This window comes from Synchytrium microbalum (assembly GCF_006535985.1).
Source record: "Synchytrium microbalum strain JEL517 chromosome Unknown SmJEL517_scf0010, whole genome shotgun sequence".
Taxonomy (NCBI): Eukaryota; Fungi; Chytridiomycota; class Chytridiomycetes; order Synchytriales; family Synchytriaceae; genus Synchytrium; species Synchytrium microbalum.
Genome location: NW_022158359.1, coordinates 611174 through 632284, shown reverse-complemented (window position 1 = coordinate 632284; position 21111 = coordinate 611174). Strand labels below are relative to the sequence as shown.

The following is a 21111-nucleotide window of genomic DNA, read 5'->3' as shown; positions in this document are numbered from 1 at the left end:
GAGGTTGAGCTGCAAGCATTATAATAATGGACTTGGTAATTTTTTGCCGTTTTCACGTGACCAAACCCTAACACAACGTTCTTTCATATGTGAGAATCTATATATTTGTTTTTTGTTCTGTACTACTACTACACTATAAACAGCCTTTGGTGGGGGGAACTAGACGATGGTTCTGTGCTCAAGTTGTTCTGGTGGGATATGATGGATGCGAGAAAGCACAAACAAGACGACAATAATAAAAAGGGGAGTTCATGGATGGGCTTTTTTCTAAAAGCTCTTCTTCTTTTCATCCATGGATAGACCACCTGGAAGATAGTATTGTGAGTGTTGAGAAGATCTTGTCTTATTCAATTTCACTTAGCGGTCTTTGCTATGTCTTACCTGGTCCAAGATTCAACAAGAGCAAGAAACCTCCCATTATAGACAGTGTTTGGAAGAAGTCGTACTTTAAAAAGTCCTTTTGTGGGTGTCCACTAAAAACAACAACAGAAAAGGCAAAAAGTCAGATGTGTGAAACACTGGAATGTCAAGGCGACCAAGATCATCGTCAACAATGTGTCATCCCAAACTTCAGAATACAGGCACTTACTGATGCAGTGACCACCAGTTATTCAGCAAGACATTAGATATACTCAAGAAGGCAACGAGAAACCACGACACCCATTTGGTCTTGAACCCCACCACAATCATGACACACCCAACAGCACCCACCAAAGAAGCAACCACCCTCATGACACTAAAGGAACCAGCAAGCAAGAAGCTCATAAACAAGAAGACAAGCAAGATACGTCCAGCTAACTGGAAGTAGCTGGACTTGTCGAGTTCATTGACAGATATAGGGATACCAGCAAAGATATTTTTGCGTTTTGAAGCTGATAGTGCGTCTGCGAGTAGCATGAGTAGGCCACCGACGACCGATAGGTTTCGGAGAAAGAAGTTTGTGTCAAAGATCAGACCGTAGCCTATGGCTTGCGAGACGATGACTAGAAGAAGGCCACCACAAGCTAATTCAGTGTATTTTTTGATCATTGCTAGTGATGAGCAGACTAGCATTGTGAGGACGTTGAGAGAGAGAAAGAGTCTGGAGAGTGTCCAATGGAAGCCTGTAAAGAAGAGAGAGTGTTTGAGGTATATGTGGATGAGTGTGTCAAGTATCATGGGTGTATACAGCGTATCCAAAGCAAGAGGATTTCATCAGGGTCAAGTAATACCTCTATATTTCTCCAAGTACGTTGTCTGTTCTCCCCATTGTGATCTAATAGGGAACGAAATGTTGAGTCTCAAATGTTGACCAAATGTTTGAAATGTCTCGTCCCTCTCTGCGGATGTAGGTCACTTCCAGCAACGAGTCAAAGACATAATCACTGCAAATCAATACTCAGACACGATTTGTATTGTCTGAACTTACGTTATTCTCAGCGAGTCCTCCAAGAATGTCACGACGAGCAAGAATCTTGCAATCCAAGGTAGGTAAGGTTTGATTGGCTGAGAGATGGACTCTAGAATGCTTTCGATCTTGGCACTGTATTGCTTGAGGTCCTCCATTATGTGTATATAGATGGCAATATAATGCTATAAGATGTGTTTGACAGTTCGTCACGCTCGAGTTTCAACTTGAAAGAGTCGATGCAGCATACAGCCTACAGAGCTTACGGAATACGGTAGATCTGCTCAGAGGATTCCTGTAATACGCGTGACTCGATAAGATCAGTCGTGATTCGTTTCTCATAAGCTCTGACTTGGGAATCAAAAAAACGTAGGCTTACATTCGTGTCTTGAGGAGGTTAGTGCTATGCTTTGTATTGGAATAGCGTGCTGCTTTGATGAATATTTGCTCATAATCGTGTACAATTCTACTATTTGGGCTCGTTAGACCATACATCAAGGCAGCAACCGCAACATCAAAGAGCACGGACCGTACACATTCGTTCCAGATGCCGGCAACATCAACATCAAAGAGGAAGAATACACCAACATGGGCCTCTCGAACTGAATCCCTTGGATATGATCCTGTAGATACGTTGGCTGCCATCGGATCGCTCAGAGCTCAAGTCCCAGTTACTGTTGCTCCATTAGTCCTGGTTTCTCAGGTCTACTCCATCATCACTTCCAGTACTGTCGTGGACCGTGAAATCGTGAGTTATCTCTCGGTTTGGGGTTGTCATTTGGTGGTCTGATTGCAAACGTGATTCTCAGCATTCCATCCTCCTATAGGACTCGCTGTGCAAAGCAGGCACATTACGTAGATTCAGGCTTGGATCTGGTCGTCACGCTGTGATGCTTATGACGGACTACTTGGATCAAATACGTGAAACGTTGACTGACTTGGCTGAACTATCACGTAAGAAACGAAAGCAGTGTCTTGAGACCATAACATTATTTTTGCTCACCGCACTTATGCCATTAGAACGATACTCTGCTTTCATATCGAGTGCTACTCATGATGGTGTTGATATCACGAGAGCTGTTTTGGTTGACAAGATTCAAACTAGTGACGATGACATAACGTGAGTGTGGCTGCTTAATGTCTGCTTCGCCAAAGCACATGTTTGCAATCGTGTACATTTGTTCCTCGTCACCAACACATCAATCTCTTTTCAATCGGTAGTGAGCTACTAAAAGCTGGCTTCTTGACACACAAATCAGTCGACGAATATTACATCTCAGCACGATCAATCGGTGTCTATTGGGGATCATATATTCGTGGTCGGCAAGAGCTTCTGTTGTGGTTGAAACGTAAACAGTTTCGTCAAGTGCTTCAGTCACTACTGGAGCAAAAGACGTTAAAGCAGTGTCTGTTACCCTCCAAACTAATACTAGCTGATTTGCTTGGATGTGGATTTGTCGAGTTGGTCGTTACGCCAATGGGAAATATGATTAAGTTGACGAGGAAGGCTGAAGAGGGTGCAAGTTCTAGCAGGTAGTAGTTCTTGATCGTTAGTGGGAGGTACGCTCTACATAGTTTCTGAAGCTTGTATGGCGAGATTTTGTTCGAGAGATATTTATTAATATTATAAATTTAAAACAATGATACAAACATAGACCATATTTACAACTAGAGACGTTTTGGGGTTAGGTTTAACAAGGTCTTGATTCCTCCATTCTTCTGATTCTTGAATGTGATACAGTCCAAATCCAATGATGCAATGGCCGAAGCTATATCGAAAGGTGAATCAATACTGGCGCCATGACAGCTGAAGGCATCCTTGAATGTGTGACCCCTTGCTGCCAACGAAATCCCAATACGTTCGACAGCGTTCTCATTCTTGAGAGACCATGCCATGTGCATACATACACCTCGAGAAGAGTCCGTGATGATTATATACTTGTTAGCAAATACTTGGTAACTGAGAACTAAACGGATGATCAAGTCAGTCACATCATGAGTAACATGCCAAGACACTAATTCAAACAAGAGTATCATACCAGCAGCATCATTTCGAATAACTGGAAGGTTGGACTTCGTTGATGTATACACGTTTAATAGTGTATCATCATCTGAGTGCCAGGACACAATGCATCCTGCGCCCACAGCCTTCACCAACGACAGCAAGGGAGCTTCCAGCTGAACAGCGATTTGACCATCAGCTGTGACTGATAGTATAACGATATTGTTACTTCTAGTTATCAAAACAGCACCAGTATGACAAGATAGTAAGACACCATCCACATGAGATACGACTGCGAGGTTTGATTCTGGCCCAAGTGTAAAAGTATCTATAGTTCGATTGCCCATCGAAACTAATTACACTTTATCGCAAAGTGCAAGTGCAGTTGCTAGAGAAGCCAGAGCCCAGAAACGTGTGGTGCGTTATTCTATCATCCGTCAGGGCCAAAACCTCGACATGGCAATCCAGGTCGTTCCTAGACAAGATAAAGACCATGTTAGTAGAGCTAACTATGTCCACCAGGGTTCAATCCTTTTCCATTGTCGGCGTATGGAGCACTAATTAAAAGCAATGAGAATTTCAGTAAATAAGGTAATAAACACTTGAGCTTGATGGATTAACTGACCGGCCAAAGTGTCCGTAGCCAGCAAACTGACCGAGGTAGCATTTTCTGATTCAGAAGAAACTATGCATCTTGACCCGGCAACATAAACAAGCTTGGTACAGCCTTGAACTTCCAAATGTGAGTTGACGAATGGATTCAGTTGGAGCATCTCAACCGAGTCTGGCGTTGCAACGACTATTCTACTCTTTAGACTTGATAATACAGTAAAGTTTTCTGAACGAAAAAATCAATAAGCTGCTTTCTTTCAAAGAAAACTCAATCCGTGCATACCTGCATTCCAGAAACGCCAACATGCATCCAATTAGACCCGTCATGCAAGACCAGAGTTGGATTAGGACCACATGCAATGAAACCACTGCGTCCATATTCATCGTTGTGGCGATGAATGGATGTAAAGTCTGAGGCAGCAGTGTAAACAGGTCTAGATAACTTGTGTGCTAACAAGTCTGTCCCAAATACCAAAAGCTTTCCATTTTCTAATTCTAAATTGTTGAGTAAGATGGAAACTACATATTTGTGCCTGGCTGATAAATACTGGCCTAACAAGGCGAAAAGAAACTGGGTGCCATTGCAATCTACAGATTCGAGCTACATGACTGCTGAATCTAGTATTGATAGCGAATTCATGTCCTGATTTTGGATTTTGCTTTTATATCCTCGAGTTCGTTCAACATACCAACGACCGTGTCATCAAACACCGTATTGTCTTTGGCTTTAACATGCTGGATCAAACGATCATGTACTGTGAATATATCAGTGATAAAGGGAAGCGACAGCATATGGAAGAGGTCGATTCAACCTTGTGAGAGTGGTCTGGAATGTCATAGTATGACAATATCGAGCCTGAAACGACAACTAGCGTGTCCAAATTAGCTTGCACGGATTGGATTTGATCCTGGTGCTCGTATCGTTGTATAATTTTCCTATTATTAATGCTCAACAGAATAAGCAATATTTAGAAGCAGTAAGACTTAATCTGATGTGATCTCGTCAAGTTCTAGTTGGTGGATTGTGAGGTATAGCGTACTTGAGGTCCATTCGTCAGTAGTAATTTGTGAGAACCTAGATTTGAAAGAATGAGCTCAGAGGCCCGAATAAAACCAATAGACCATAAATTTCTTGGGTTTCGACCGAGCAATTGCTCGTAACGTTCCGTGTTAAAGAACTTGATTCCCGTGATATCCGCGGTAGGGTTAAGATAAGATGAGAGGGATTGCACGTGACATCGAAACGCAACTTCCTTACTCCTTTTGCTAGCCTTGATTTTCTTTTTGGACACAGGTTCGATTTTGAAGTGGATGTTGCCTTACCATAAATTTACTTCTAAAAAGCCAGATGTTCGACAGCCACAGTGGCAGTATTTGATGGATTTTTGTCAGAGATGCTATTTATATTACTTCTACTTGCTTAAACACTAACCCAACGAATAATATGGTGAAAAGGGAGGTAGTGGTGTCTCGTCACAACTTTTTAGAGGCTTCCTCAGCCAACAGGGCGGCTTCAGCTGGATCGACATGTCTACAGATGACGAAGTATGTGATGAGCATTTAGAGTTGCACAACAAAAGGACAAAATCAACTCTAAGAAGGCTTACACGTCAACAAGAGGTTTCGGATTCGAACTTGATTCACCATTGGTGAGCTTCTCACTAGCGACATTCTTCTCAACCCATTGAAGGACATCGTCATCGTCCTCTTCCTCGTCATCGTCTAGATTTGTGTCCGACTTTGTCTGACGAAGTTTCACACGGCCGTTCGACCATAATCCTCCACCTTTTCCTAACGCTTCCTCGTCATCGTCTTCGCTAGATATCTGCTCTAGTCCATAACGAGAGTTGTTTGCTGTCGGTCTCCATAGTATCAAGATACCAATGTATACGAATAGATACAGAATGTTGAGCCATCCTTCTAGTAAAAACCATCTCCATTGCCAGTAATGTGGCATCCAATTCGGCGATTCACGATAAGACACATTAAAGGTACTGCGATAGCAGAATGAGAATCTATGTTAGCAGTCGTTCAATTTAGAATTGATTTGAACCTCTTACTTGACAATGAAGAAGATCACCAACACCACAACCGAGGCCGATAACAACCTCCACAAATCTGGTAGAAATGCGAAATGAGCAAGTTGGAAGATGTAGAGTGAAACAAACCGGAAATAATCTTGATGATTACATTCCGTGAGTGCGTACGTACTTCGATACATCTCGAGCTTGACACTCTGCCTTCTCAACTCTAATCTCTTCATTGTTTCTGTCAGTGCAGTAAGTATCCAAAAATAGAAGGCAGTCATAGTAGCAGCAAGTGGTAAGACGAAAATCAAAATTGTCACGGCGGTTATGTCTGATAGGACTTGAGATCCCATCATGTACATCTAGTTGCGATAAAGTGCTCGTTAGTTTGTGGGAGAATGAACGTGATAAAGGAATGAATGATTGTGGGTTGTTACATACCACTCCGCAAACGAAATGAAGACACCCTAGACCTATACACCTATGCATCGTCGTTCCGAGAGTCGGTCTAACAGTACAAAGCAAGTGAATACTCTATTTCTCTGACTTTGAACAAGACAACAACTTGACAACTGTTCTGTTAACACATACTTCACGACGCCATATCCTAAACTCACAACCAGTAGCATAAAGAAAGATAAACTGTTACGAGCAGCGTTAAGTATGACAACTAGGACCAACAGGAATATGGAAGGTCGGCCAATTCTATTCCAATCCTCATAAAAGCCCTGTTGATTTGGAAGTAGTCAGAACTTGAGCCAGCAACAGATTTACTTAATATTTACATAATTGAAGGCCATCTCCGTGACAATAAACAGAGTGACGCCGGTAGTCCAAAGTTGAATTGGCAACAGCTCTCCTGAATGTTTAAAGGACAAGACCATCCATACAATGCCGATAATCATGAATGTTATTGATAGCAGTCCATAAAACGGTAGCTTTGGATATTCGATAGCGGGAAGGAGACCATAAGGGTTGTCCCATTCCACTAAAAGAGACATGGGAATGAGTCCAGAAGTCACGGCACGCATCCTTCACGAGTAAGACTCACCAGTTGCCAAGAATGTGCTGTCTGCCATTGAAACTGCAGCCACGCAGTAGAAGCCCGTAATATTGACTTGATACGAGTATTTAACAACAGCACTCCCTGTCTTGTTTGCATATACACCATCGAAATGGTATAGTTCGTTCAGTATCGACGAGGTAGGTGGCCTCGTATTCCTGACCATAAACTTCCCCTTATTCTCAGCACTACAGTTCCCCGACGTGATCGTGTCTCCAGCGCCACAAATAACCATCCGATGAGTATCTGGGTCTTCTAACAATTCCTGGTCTCGCGAATCATATATCAAGATGTTCAAGTTTGAAGCCGTTGATACATAGTCGAATCTCAAGTTGATGGTGCCCTCGCCACTAGCACCAGGTATAGCAGACAATGCATACATGCCACCACACCGTATCCAACTATCAGTTTCTTGATCCTAGAGTTGAAAAGTTTCACGGATCAGATTGCACCAGATTTTGAGGAGAGCCAACAAAGGACATACCAATACTTCGGTGTATGAATAGACTATTGGAACACATGCAAGGCAAGCCAGCAATAGTGCCCACCATGTCCTCGCCACCATGACTTCTTCCTTCTGCAAATACGATTGACAAGGAAAGTGTGGAGGTTGATCGAGGCTTAAATTAAAAACTGCTAGATCACGTTGAAAGCTCACGTAAATAGATCTCGACTTCAATAGCAATGGATCAGATCGCGTACGGTTCCGTTCTTGTCATCAGCAATAGCCAATAATTGGGAGAACAACAGATGCACGACTTTTACGACCGCCACGACCACTCTCAGCCTTTGACAGCTAAGACAGGCCGATCTGGAAGTGCTTTTTCAAATATGTGGCCAGAGTACACTAGTTCATTTTGCATGTCATCGCTGGCCAATGTCCTCAAACGCGAACTTTCTTGAAATCATTAATTCACTCCACGAAAGCTTTGTCAAGCAGCCATGTCTCAGGTACGGAGAGCAACCAACATTGTTGATTAGTCTTCTATGTCACTAACTACCTCTTTCTACTAGTACTTTTATCCTTTCGAAGCTGAAAATCCAACGTCGCGATCGTACTACGAAGATGAGGAGGAGCAAACCACATTGGAACAATATCAAGAAGAATCTATGTGGTCATCGCCTGTTTTCAGGGTAATAAATTACATCTCACTGGCAAGAGCCTTGATTGGATGATGTTTTGCTCACATCAGAAACATTCAACACAGCTTTCACCATTAATGAAACAAGCCCCTAAACTATCAGCGGAGCTCTTATTAATTGGTTTACCTGGATCTGGAGCGTTATTCCTGAATGCAATCTTCCCACAGAAAATGCTCGTTGGATTGCTATTGATGCCTGACGCGTCATCGGTACGTTTGTGTAGTCCCTTTCCACACGTCACTAGATCTCACTCTTTTTTACTCTATATTAGTCAGGCAATCCATTCTCATCTGATATGGCAAGACCAGGAACCGCTGTATATCGTGAAAAGAGCAATCCAAACATACTTGTCGCAATGTGTTGGAATGCAGTAGCTCCTGAGAGAGCAGTGTCATGGGCGCAGTGTCTGTCTCAAAATGTGGACGCTAGGAGGTATATTCGCCTGCAACAGTTTCATATGTTGTGTTGTATGTGGTTCAAGCTCACTTTTTTTGTTCGCATAGGATTGTGATATTGGATTCCTTATCTGCTAGTAGGTATCGTCCAGCAGAGTATGAAACAGATCAAGTTTCTCCTCCTTGGTTGCGTCAGCTCAGTACCACTGGATCAGCCAAGGTAGGTAGTGTCAAACGACAAAAAGAATGCTAAGCTAAAGTATCTAATGATTCTAGGTTGACTCTATCCCGACTTTGGAAGCTCCTAACATGCTGACTGGTATGGGAGCTGCTCTGCTTAACAAGATGGAAATGAAACAGCATACAGCAACGTATTGCTATTCAAGTTTGCTAGAGCAAGCCCATGGAAAGGACCTAGCATCACAGGAGTCGCTTGTGGCTTATGAGCCAATCCTCAAGTCATTTGATATCAAGTGCGAGACCTCAAGTAAAAAGTACACATCGGCATTGAATGCCTACTTCACGCATTTCAAAGATCAATTCCGAACCGACAAGTCTATCTATCTGTAACTTTATTTGCGATGATGTAGAGAGAGAAAGAATCATTATATACATATACAGGACGCAAAGCGTATTACTATAATCCTTGGAAGCCATCCTGCGTTATACAAAATTGTACAGATCCGTTACATAGATGAGGCGCAAAGCACACCTTCATTCGTCTCCAAGTTCTCGTGAGGACCGTCACAGCATCTGTACCACCATTATAACCCGACCGTCGCTGTTGTTCAATAGGAACCTCCTCGACCCCTCTAAGCAACTGAACACGGACATTAACTATATTAGACCAAGCGAGTCCCAATGCAGGCACAGTATTATCACCAGGACCACCAGTAAACTCTCTCGTATTCTTCAGCGACAGTATGAATTCTGACTTGTTGTCTGGACCTGTAAGCCACCCTGCATCATCTCGTACTGCATTCTGCCTGGTATCATTACTTTGCTTGTTATGTATAGGTGTCAATGGGGTATCGGGCGTCGATGTAACCTGATTCAGACATATGACGACGAGCCCCTTCTCCTGCGCCAGTTTTTTGAGCTGTGCGCCGATTAAATATAGTGTTTTACTACGATCCAGAGCTTCGTTACCTGTTCCAGTATTTTCAGCTCTAAAGTTGGAAGCGATCGAGTCTATGATGACGATGCCGGCGTCCATTTTGTCGATTACATGTGTTAGATGGTAGAGAAGGATGTGTTGTTGGGTTTCTACATCTCGAAGAGAGAGTACGGCGATGAATTGGCCTGGATCAAAGCCTGATAGCGATTGGTATCGTTGCTGGAAGGAGGATACTAGATGGTATAATCGTGTGGAAGGGAAGAGCTGTTCAGTAGCAATCCATATAGCTCCTAAGGCAGGGAGGTCAGTCGTCTGAGTACTCATTAGCAGTTAGGGCCAATAGAAAGCGATCATAACATATTCCACATCATTGGCAGCTACCTTTGCCTAGACCACCTTCCTCCTCCGGCAGTTGAGCAGTGATGCAGAGCTGTAGAGCCAAAGTTGTCTTTCCGGTAGCAGCTTCACCAAAAATCTCAGTTACGACGCCGACAGGGAATCCTCCATTCAGTAACGTATCTAGCTTGTCATCTCCTGACGTGCACTTCTTTGAGGATGATGCTCTGACCTGACTGCCTCTCATGACACGGCATGGGGGATAGATGATTTCAGCACAGTTCTTTAATAGTTCTCTAGCTTCCCAATCCTTGATTCCGAGCTTCTTTTCTAGATCAGCTGGGGATGTGTGTAGAACTTGATTTACAGATTCGAATTTGGCTAATGGATGAGCTTGTGAGAAGAGTGTAAGTACCAATAAAGGGATGATGATTACCTCTTTCTAGAGCAGCGTACGTCGTTGCTCTGATTTCGCCTTCGCTGACCTTCAGACCCACTTCGATCATTTGTTGAAGCTGAACTCCATCCCAAGTGACTGCTGATACAGACAAGACGTGTTTCTTATTGAAGTGTCTACAGAATAATAATATGATAATTATTAACTGAATATTAAATCAACGCGATTACACGTTCCCGAGTTCATTAGCACGAGCTCGTCCGTGAAAGCTTCCCATTCCAAGTTTTTTGACGAACAAGCCAGCTTCCTCATTCCAGAAAAGGGACATAGAGAGACAAGGAAATGAGTAAGTGCATGTTCAATCATATATCTTCATCTTTCAAGTTAACGTCTTATACTCAAACCTGCACCTTATAGTGGACATTGACGATCGAGAGGACTCGTCAACATTTGACGGGACATCCAACAAATCAAAGAGGCAACGACAACGCGTCCAGGTCGATCATACCTCCTTCGATCTAGACACTCTGAACTCCTACTCTGGTATGTTACAGCAAGCATATTGACATTGCACTTCACAACGACCATGGTTGGATTGGAGGAGCTAGCTGCACATTGCTCTCGCTTGACACTAACAAAAAAGTGAATAACTCATCCGAATTCATATTCCCTCTAGGCCATACAAAAGTGGAGCGACTCATCTACGTCGCTGAACGATGTCCTCCACTCCAAATCGACGCCTTACGATTGGCCCTATCCGAACTCAAACGTACAATGAATGCAACTCGATACCTCTTTGTATCCAATCGCCTCAATGAAGCTCTGTCTGCAAAAGGCCAGGCTTCCGTCACGGCAGACACTGCCTGGACTGATCGAACAAACAAAGAGGCCAAAGTCAAGACTGAGAAACTAGAGGCCGAATTGAAGAATTACAAGAACAATATGATCAAAGAATCTATAAGGGTATGCCTAGTTTCGAGTTTGTGTGATGGGAGAGGTCTAACGACACCAGCAAATGCACAGATGGGTCATAATGACTTGGGCGATCACTACTACAATTGCGGGGACTTGAGCAATGCATTGAAATGCTACTCTCGTACTCGTGATTATGTCACTACTCCAAAACATATTGCTGACATGTGTATGAATGTCATCAAGGTATCCTTACTCCCCAAGTGTCAGTACTTTTTTGAGCAGCCACCACTCATCAACATTCTCTTTTCCCAAACCACAGGTTTCCATTGAACTTGGCAACTTTGCTCATGTCCACAGCTATGTCATGAAGGCTGAAACAACACCCGATATACCAGACAAGAATATAGTCATGGCAAAGCTCAAGGCTAGTTCTGGTTTGGTCAATCTCGATGCAGCCAAATTCAAAAAGGCTGCCAAATGCTTTCTCGAAACCAGTTTCGAAATGCAAGGTCATTATTCTGAGGTTAGTATTACAAATGCTTCATGTTGGTTTTGGTTTTAATGTGGCTTCACTTGCTCTCAAACTACTAGCACTCACAAATATCTCCAACACATATTAGATAATATCTCCGAATGACATTGCTGTGTATGGAGGACTTTGTGCGTTAGCGTCGTTCGATCGAACAGAGCTACGCACAAAAGTGTTTGAAAACAGCGACTTCAAGCAATACTTGGAATTGGAACCTACTGTGCGAGAGCTCCTATATTCATTCTATAATTCCAAGTATGCTACTTGCTTGCAAATCATGAATCGCATGAAGGTATGTTGGCTGCGCGCGGCATCGTTTTCCTTTTTTTGCCTTCTTGATCTGACAGAATTCACTCCAATCTACCATCTATAGAATGATTTGCTATTGGATTTCTATCTCAGCAATCATGTGGATATACTCATGGCCAACATTCGCAAAAAGGCACTCGTACAATACTTCTCACCCTTCCAATCTGTTGACATGAACAAGATGGCCACGGCCTTCAACACCACAGTGGCTCAACTTGAACCAGAAATTGCTGTTCTGATTCAAGAGAATGCCATACAAGCTCGTATTGACAGTCACAATAAGGTAGCGTACTCGATTGGAATGTATTTGCTATTGCCACGCAGTGCTGACGCTATTTTATGCATTACATAGGTCTTGAGGGTGAAGAAGACGGATCAAAGGACCAAGATCTTTGAAAAGTCTCTTGAAATGGGAGCCGATTATGAGAAACAGGCCAAGTACATGCTTTTACGTATGAAGCTCATCAAGGCTGATATGGTTGGTGAGTTGGCATTCATCGTTTGCCGAATATGTGCCTATTTCTGTTGGTTGAACGGTGTGACTGACTGTCATTTTCTCGACTAATAGTCCGCGAAGAGCGATAAGCTAGTAGTTTGCAGGTGATTGTAAAATAAAAAGTCATGATCAAAATATAACTCTGCATCAAGAACATCAGTGGCGCGCCAAAAAGTGTTGTTGAGCTGAGCTAAAACCAACAAGGTCGTTCGTTTTCCAGGATCCCGCCGAAACACATCGTCTCTGCTATCATCACATTAGAGCTCCTTTTCATAAGGCAGTTGATATTTCCAATACATCGTCCAGATCTGAATAATTGGCCTTTGGTTTTCAGTACCGACTTATTATTATTCGCAAAACAGTTTACATCTACACTCGTTACTGAAGTTTTGCACTACTGGCATTCTTTAGTGTCTACATGAGTTGACAAGCTGGTTAGGACTTTGGAACTTGAGAGGACCATGAAGGAGAGAACCTTACCAGGAAAATGAACAAGAACATTCCAAACATTAGAAGGAGGGCAAACAGGTAGCATTTGAACTGATGCAGGAACCTGATGCATGGAGAATATCCTCGAACGGATTCTATGGTTGGGAAGCACCAACTGCACAATGGGTGTTCCTCAACGACCATGAGGACTGGTGATTCTTCTCCAGTAAACCTATTTTGAAATCATTCGTTTGTGAGATTCCAATACATGGGACCTGGTGTCATCAATGTTAAAACTTACGGTGGCATTTCAAACAAGGCAGCATCTTCTACCGTACAAGCATTCTCTCTGAATATGACCCGAGTCTTGGACCCTTCCAAAAAGTCATTGTCTGTAGCAAACAAGATGGCATCGTACATATTGTATGGAAGTAGCGATCCGGGTGAAGCGCTACTCTCCAGTCGGACTAGCGGGATATCATTCTTTTGCGGCGATGGAGGGTTTGTTAATTTGCCATTATTGTTTTCAATAAGTGGTGATTTCGGTGGATCGACTCGGACGATGGGAGATTTAGGTGCATCGGCTCCAGCACTACCACCAAACGGTCTGACAAGATCATAATCATCTGTATCATCAACATCCAATTCTAGGCGGACGGGCGAAGAAGCTTTGTCCTGTCGCACCATCTCCAGCCATTCCTCATACGTTGCTGGCTGGCCAGCAGCTGTCACAGCATTAAGATAACTCAGCGCACGACGTCGATTACGAGATGATTTCGGTACCAGTTTAGTTAGATCTTGCAATGGTATTGGTTCGCCAAATCGTGTTACCGCTCCAGGTTGTACTGCAGCTCGATTAAACATGGATTTACGTAGATTTACGGGTCCCATTGGTTGGCGTACTTGGATGCTCATGCTACGGTTTACGCTTCCAGCAGTAGCGGATTTCATTGGTGGTGATGTTGGTGGTGAGAATTGGTTTGGGATTGATTCGAGGGGAGCTGATACGGGGCTATGCATACTGTTGAATGGTAGTTTTATTTCAAACGTGTCGACTTGTAGTGGTTGTTCCTTGACTGATGGGAGTATCAACAATCTCTTTGGCTGTAGTTTGATTGGTGAGACGGACGATGATGTTGGTCCTTGTTCGAGTTGTCCGGGACTCTTTCGATCCGTAGATGACGCTGCTGATACTGATCCGTCTTTTTGCGTGCCACCTGATATCTGATAACTGGCTCTTCTTGCGACTGGTTTTAAGGATAGTGCGCGACCAGGTAGTTTCTTGGCCTTGATCAATTTCGATTTAGATCCACTACCTTGTATAGTCAATCCCTCATCATCTCCAACTTCAGACACTTCAGGCCCACGTAATGTCCATGATTGCAAATGTCCGTTTTCAACTTCTCGTACTCCCGGACTTGGTAATGGAACATCATCATCTTGCATCAATCGTGGCCCAGCACTAAGTGAGGCTCTATCCATAAAAGCGGTAAAACGACCTGCATTTGGTTTAGTCTGAATCCTCAATCCTGGTTTCCCATTGTTGGATGCTGGTGTTGTTGGATTTGTTGATTGGGTATCGTCCACATAGGCTGTAGCTAGTATCTTGCGCTCATCACGACCATTACCATCGTCTCCATTCAAATCTTTTATAGGTGTTGATGGGGCTGTTCTTGATGGCTGAGGCGGGCGTGAAATCCTTACTTTAAAATATTGCACATTTCCGATAATATCCGAGTTTGTCAATGGATTTAGTACGTGTAATCGGTGAATGAGTTTGCGACCCAAGTAGACTTGTGTCTGAAACAAAATCTTGTTTAAATGGAAGGCATTGTAGTATCTGTTTAAAGAAAACCGTAAGGCCAAGTTAGAAACTTCATACAGACACTTGGCGGCATTAATTGCCATCATCAATTCAGTCTGACATCCATATGAAGCGACCGCTTACGAATAGAATGCCTTTCCAGGCTGCTTTGCATCCCATGTTTGCACACGCGCTATTATAAAATGCTTGGTTCCTTTAGGATCAGTCTCATCATGCTGCTTTATGAGATCACCGAATGTGTCCAGGCCTAATATTAAACATATTATTTAGAATCGAGTTGGGAATGCTCTGGATTTTCCAAAACAATTTTTTGCAAACAATGTTGAAGTAGACGCCGCAAAACCGGATTGTAAACTCACAGAAAGAATCCTCATAATCAGTCGAAACTGAATCAATTATTTTGCTGCCTGTGCTATCGAGCAGGCGTATGGCTTCTTCCATACCACTGTGCTCTTCTCGCCACGGAGGAAGTGATTCGGTTTTTTGTTTGCTCCAGGGTTAGATTGATCACGGTTTGTGAGGGTCGTGTTCGTTTCGTCCAGAAAGACTATATTGTGAGTGGTGTCAACATCAAATTCTATATTTGTAAATACTACTTTATCATGCAATTTTCTCTTTTTACAAAACGCGCTGATATACACGTTCCAGCAACTTGACCATCTTCTATGAGAGTGAACATTTGCAATGACAATCTTCAAGAGGACATTCTTCATGCTTGGCAAACCATTCTAAAATGTGTCCAGAATGTCCTCCATGTCGGCATTTGCTACACCAACTAAACCACAAATCGAATCCAGCGAGCGCTGATCCTAGATGAAAGCTTGGATGTCAGTACACTTGCTTCTTTCAGAGAGGTGCAACTGAGGTTGGATGGTTGAGAAGATTCCTACCATCTGATTTCTTGGCAAACGATTGCAAGTTCTCCGTAGCTGTTCCAAGAGCAAGCAAACATAGCGAGCAACGCGGAAGCGGTTGTCCACACTTTGGGTTCGGACATACGGTCACCTATCCAACATGGTCAATACTAACACAAAGAACAGAAAAGAACACCCAATTTCCATATGTTGTCATCAACTCAACCCAAAAACTCAAAGAAAAGACATTCTCATATGCAGTCATTGACAAAATTCATACCTTTGATCTCGGTTGATTTTGCATAGGTTGCGGATGTGGTGTACTAGGCGTCGGTGGTTGAGTCTGAAGTTTTCGTGGAGTACTGGCTGGTCCATTAGCAATCGACTGATTGCAAAAGTTGCATCGAACATATACTTGAGCAGGCACGACAGCTTCTCCAATAGGTTCATTGGGCATGTATCGACGTCGTGCAATATCAAATTGCGCTCGCACACGGAAGAGCTGCCATCGATCTAACAGCAATCGATAGCTATCATTTTAAAAGGTGAGACAACAAAAAACCACAGTTAAGTACCAGGTCATTCTTACTTATCAACCCAAGACTCCACTCTGTAATCCGTAAACCGTCTTGGCACTACAAGACTCATGACCATGCATGCTGATTGTACATCACCTGTACGATCAACAAATTCTTCGAAGAGGTCGACTCCAGAGGAGGTCAATCCTGTCAGTAGCAGTCCTTCTATATTTCCAGTTTGGCGCATCTTCTGTGTAGTCTTTCGAATGTAGGCCGTGAGCTATCAAAATCCGTTAGACCGTTTTTTTTGTTGATCAAGTTCAACTATTTCACAGACCTGCTCATCAGTCAGATACCGCAAAGCAATTGCAATTCGGTCTCGTATGGGTAATCCACGATTGCCAGATCCGTCTTCATCAGGACCATCTAACACAGTGCTCCAATTTCCATTTGATGACATGAGACCAAACATGGCTCGAATGTAAGGTCCTTCCAGTTCTCGTGATAGAGACTCAGTGAGCTCCTTCCATAGATTGGCACTACCGCCAAATTGAAAATTCGAATATCCAGCTAAAGCAGCTGCTACTAGTTTTAGTCTTTCGTCTACATAGAAGAAGCTGTTGAGCGAAACGGAAAGTACAAATACTGCGGCGTTGGGGTGCTGTTCATCACACCTTGACTGGAATTCAACGCTTGGACAGCTCGAGACAAGTTCGAAGCATGGAAGAATGCCCAACCAGCAGCTTTCTCAAAATCACGATCATTTTCCATTTCACGTAGTCTTCTCTCAAAGTTTCCAGATTGAGGATCTTCAGTGTAATCTCCATCAAATCCAAATCCGCACATGATGAGTGCCAGTTTACGATATGGATTCGAGTATATCTTGAATGGTAAATATGAAGTTGGAGTAAGTGCGGAAGCGCTGAATTCTGCTTTGGTCGGGCTGGAAGACAGAGAAGTGTTTCTACTATGGCCTTGATGGTTGGCGAGTCCACCAAACGTTACGACTAGTTTGTCAAGTTGATAAGTCAGAGCGAATACGCTTTCAGGCTAACGTGGGTGTTACCAGTTGAGGAGGTAGCCATGTCTTCAACCACATTTGCGATTCCTTTAAATGAATAATCTGTTTTCTCCAATGTTGTTCCATTGGATGAAGCACGGGTTTGTGCATCTATCAGAGAGAGGGTAGCTCAGGAGTTAGGACCGCAAAACCGAGATATCACATACCCACAACCAACGCCCAAAGTTCCTTCAATGCGGGATGCTCAGCTAGTTCCAAATTCTTCTTGGCCTGCGACATTTCATGTTCAGTACTGAACTCAGAAAGCATATACACTTTCGTTCCATCTTCCAACACTCACATCCATTCCATAACCAGCTCCAGCTCGAGTTCTCATGAGTACAGATATATCCGTATCAATGTAGCTGATATTACAGATGTCAATTAAAACGTTAAAATTACGTGAATGTCCCGATTGGACTTACGCCATCTTGTTTGCGACACTTGGCCTTGAATTCTTCCTAGACACATCGTCAGATCGAGCAACACCAAACATAACCATTCGTTCACTGGGATTGATCAGACTGACAATCTTTCCAGCCGTAGTTGCAAGCTGTCCTTGTGGTCTCCATGCGATTTTGAGACTTTCTTGTAAATGTACAATTTCGAAGATGGGGTCTTTGTTATGAGCTACAATGATTCGATGCGAGAAGTCTGTTTCAGATGCGAATGGCATCCAGCTGAATCCAACTGGAGCTCCCATTGCAGGTTTCACTAACCGAAGGGTTATCACTTGGGTGTTTTGGGAATGAAGGGCAGGATCATTTACAATACATTACCTGTTCTGACACGCCAGAGAACAGGAGCAGAAGGCAACACCTCATCTGGAAACGGTTCATAGTGCAAATCTTCTGGAGGCTCAGAAGGATCTGGCGAGTTTGTTCCAGCAACAGATGGAGACGAGCGTTCTTGATCCGGTCTAGCTATAAAAGGCTGAGTAGTACCTGATATACCCAACGATAAACTGCGTATACTATTATTGTCATCCGCAAAAGTACCCCACGTATTCACTTCTTTCGGTGCTCCTTCTTGTATGTTCCAAATCTTTACAACTGATGCATCCCTTCCTAGAGATGCAAGTAAGCCCTGTCGGATGGGAGACCATGATAAAGACATCATCCCGCTTCGATCATCAGAGGGGAATGTCAAGGCTGCTTCAGTAGGTTTTCGACAATCCCATAATCGAATGGTGCCGTCCAACTCGCACGAGGCGAAACGATAAGCATGGAAGGGATCAGCGGTAATAAAATGCACGGCTTTGGTATTTATCGATATCGGCTGCGTTTGATTTGGTGCTATCAAAAGACACAAAGTAGTTGGACACGACCCTACTTGATGTTACAAAAGCGACGAATTGTACCTTTTAAATCGAAAATTCTTATCTTTGCACCCATTCCAGCGACGATACGCGGCGATCCATTGCTCAGCCAGTCAAGGGACGACACAGAGTCTCCAACTCCGTATTGAGATACAGCACTGCAAAGTCGAGTTAGGCTTTGCTGCGTAAGTTCAGGGATGCTTCACACTCACTTTGCTATAATGAGCAGAATCGTCAATTTATAAGGACAAAGTGTTCAGAAAGAGCTTTGCGACGCTTACTTTCCAGAGAGCCCGACATGCGATTGGATGACGCGAGTTCAGTCAAACTATTCACACTCGTATTCGACGACACTCTCTGTAGAGATTCCGGAGCCAAATCAGGTCTGCTCTTCCACTGCGCACCTCCTACATTTCCAGATGATGGAGAAGCAGCCGTAGCTAGAGAGGTATCCCATACAAATAAACAGTGATCGCTCCGTACTTTGTCCAATCCTGATGCCAGTAAGCGATGATCGGTAGGACAGAATGCCACAGCATTACAAGCACGAGCGTTTCGGGTAACGTAGTCTGCTATGATGTGTGAATTCAGCATGTTGGCAGTATTACTAGGAGCACCTCCCACTAAGGAGGATGAAGATCCAAGTCTCGCCATAGAAGGTGGTAGGGAAGGGGCTGATGAAGAACGTGGCAAGCCTCCTGAGCGATTTTCAGACGAAAACTGAACCAGCGATGTTTTCCCAGTCGTATATCCTATAGCCACGAGGTTTTCGATATTGGGGTTCGGACTCCAAGCGAAACACTAGGTTTCCCAGTTTGGTTGAGCATGTAACGATACGGCTGATCCAAAGGCGAAGTCTGTTTCTTTACCTTCATCAATGTGGAATCCCCATTAACAGCCAAGGTTCGGAAGGTGACCTTGGAATCTGCCTCGTCCTAAGTTTCAGAAATTTGATGATGGGTGTTAAGCTTGACCAAACCGCGTAATTCATGCGTAAAAGAGGCTACATCCGCTACATATACATACCATCGGCTGCCATTCATACAGTCTGAGCTCGGCACCTCCAACAAGAAACTTGGTAGAGCCTAGTTTTGGACACCATTGCACCCTTTATAGTGAAAGCACATAAGAACTTTCATGTATCGGTATTATACGTATATTGGCACGCGTGTGCTTACCTTCTCGCCTTGTTAGACACTGACATCAAGAAATTAACGTTTCAAGAAATCGAGCAAGCAGTTGTGAGTTGTAACGATGAAGATTACCACGATGGAAGAAGTCTATCTACATTTTTGGCTTTATAACACGGATGAAAATTTTGCTATACAAGTGTTTTACTATCCCATCCCGTCGACATCAAGCAGTCATTTTGCTCAGATGAAGACCTGAATGTCGTCTCTACGATTTACGGGTGTTCGACCAAAGTAGCATATCCATCATTTCGGCGCTTGGCCACTTGATGCGTTTCCAAGATGGTTAGCGATTCAGAGGCCATGTCTCTCAGCTCTTGTGAATTTGAGATAGCTTTATATCCGAGAGAGATTGACGACGCTGAAGCCACATACTCGAGCTATTTTTGATACACTTCACGTTAATGCCTGTTATGTGTCCACGCGACCAATGACTCATGTTTTTAGATACCTTGCGCTTGATAATTGCATGCCCTGCTTCTTGCTCCCTATGAGCCACGCCAGCATTTGCACCCAACTCCACTACATCGACGGTGCTCAACGACTCGGCCGTGATTGTCTCCAACAATGACGAGAATACTTTGAGCAACAATGGACGAGCAGCCTGATGCAAGTCAGCATCAATACTGCTCAGCCACTGTTGCCAGTCGGTCTCCAGCAGCAACACAGCACGTTGCTTGACCACAGAACTATCCAAGAAACGAGCTACACGGCTTACAGCGTCAGAGTAATAATTCAATACCATGACCATTTCTGTGCTTCCTGCAGTAACCTACCAACGATACAAGTTTGGTGTGTAATGTTAGACTCAGGAGGAAAAAATCTGATTGCTGCGCGCCGTTTCCTTCAAACACTTACATTCGCAAGTAACGGCGATGGTGGAATGGTCTCTGTCGTATATCTTCGTCGCTCTTCATGCTGTTGAAGATTCATATTGTGGCTGTCGTGTCTGTGCTGTTGGAAAAGATGAAATTGGAAGTAGTTTTTTCAGAACCTCGGAGCTATGTCATAAGCCACTTTTTCTTTCAATTTGCTAGCCTCTTGTGAACTTAGAACGTATCTACTATACTAAGCTACGTTTCGCAAAATGCTATCGCTGAAAATTCGATTTGCGTCTGAAAGGCTGATGTGGCTAGCCTTTCGGAAATTGCGACACTATGCAGCTCGAAATATGGATCTACTCTGTGAA

The 21111-nt window shown here is 43.5% G+C and overlaps 7 protein-coding genes across 7 annotated transcripts; 3 read left to right on the top strand and 4 right to left on the bottom strand.

Annotated features, from left to right (window-relative positions):
- Window positions 1–267: 267 nt before the first annotated feature.
- On the bottom strand, window positions 268–1545 carry SmJEL517_g02521 (uncharacterized protein; the record flags this gene model as incomplete). Its single annotated transcript, XM_031168449.1, has 5 exons — window positions 268–305; window positions 382–473; window positions 590–1103; window positions 1212–1255; window positions 1409–1545. 5 exons carry the CDS (start codon window positions 1543–1545, stop codon window positions 268–270), a joined length of 825 nt encoding a protein of 274 aa, XP_031025680.1.
- A 389-nt stretch (window positions 1546–1934) lies between these two features.
- On the top strand, window positions 1935–2924 carry SmJEL517_g02520 (uncharacterized protein; the record flags this gene model as incomplete). Its single annotated transcript, XM_031168448.1, has 4 exons — window positions 1935–2135; window positions 2215–2341; window positions 2408–2507; window positions 2609–2924. 4 exons carry the CDS (start codon window positions 1935–1937, stop codon window positions 2922–2924), a joined length of 744 nt encoding a protein of 247 aa, XP_031025679.1.
- A 2550-nt stretch (window positions 2925–5474) lies between these two features.
- On the bottom strand, window positions 5475–7656 carry SmJEL517_g02519 (uncharacterized protein; the record flags this gene model as incomplete). The annotated part of the gene is made up of 9 exons (XM_031168447.1): window positions 5475–5532; window positions 5609–5995; window positions 6062–6119; window positions 6213–6390; window positions 6470–6536; window positions 6620–6756; window positions 6814–7016; window positions 7080–7509; window positions 7576–7656. The coding sequence occupies 9 exons, from the start codon at window positions 7654–7656 to the stop codon at window positions 5475–5477; spliced, it is 1599 nt and encodes a 532-aa protein (XP_031025590.1).
- Window positions 7657–8033: 377 nt separating this feature from the next.
- Window positions 8034–9199, top strand: SmJEL517_g02518 (uncharacterized protein; the record flags this gene model as incomplete). Its single annotated transcript, XM_031168446.1, has 6 exons — window positions 8034–8042; window positions 8106–8225; window positions 8300–8443; window positions 8506–8666; window positions 8738–8849; window positions 8906–9199. 6 exons carry the CDS (start codon window positions 8034–8036, stop codon window positions 9197–9199), a joined length of 840 nt encoding a protein of 279 aa, XP_031025591.1.
- Window positions 9200–9266: 67 nt separating this feature from the next.
- SmJEL517_g02517 (uncharacterized protein) lies at window positions 9267–10588 on the bottom strand (the record flags this gene model as incomplete). The annotated part of the gene is made up of 3 exons (XM_031168445.1): window positions 9267–10036; window positions 10128–10463; window positions 10519–10588. The coding sequence occupies 3 exons, from the start codon at window positions 10586–10588 to the stop codon at window positions 9267–9269; spliced, it is 1176 nt and encodes a 391-aa protein (XP_031025582.1).
- A 233-nt stretch (window positions 10589–10821) lies between these two features.
- Window positions 10822–12817, top strand: SmJEL517_g02516 (uncharacterized protein; the record flags this gene model as incomplete). The annotated part of the gene is made up of 9 exons (XM_031168444.1): window positions 10822–10825; window positions 10897–11022; window positions 11156–11442; window positions 11503–11637; window positions 11714–11917; window positions 12015–12215; window positions 12297–12515; window positions 12585–12714; window positions 12801–12817. The coding sequence occupies 9 exons, from the start codon at window positions 10822–10824 to the stop codon at window positions 12815–12817; spliced, it is 1323 nt and encodes a 440-aa protein (XP_031025583.1).
- Window positions 12818–13106: 289 nt separating this feature from the next.
- On the bottom strand, window positions 13107–20855 carry SmJEL517_g02515 (uncharacterized protein; the record flags this gene model as incomplete). Its single annotated transcript, XM_031168443.1, has 22 exons — window positions 13107–13142; window positions 13209–13389; window positions 13459–14997; window positions 15106–15229; window positions 15759–15791; window positions 15873–15987; window positions 16117–16366; window positions 16426–16634; window positions 16692–16957; window positions 17029–17361; window positions 17421–17525; window positions 17582–17645; window positions 17716–17779; window positions 17840–18128; window positions 18194–18709; window positions 18775–18870; window positions 19014–19533; window positions 19602–19667; window positions 19759–19840; window positions 20142–20302; window positions 20374–20694; window positions 20781–20855. The coding sequence occupies 22 exons, from the start codon at window positions 20853–20855 to the stop codon at window positions 13107–13109; spliced, it is 5445 nt and encodes a 1814-aa protein (XP_031025584.1).
- Window positions 20856–21111: the final 256 nt, after the last annotated feature.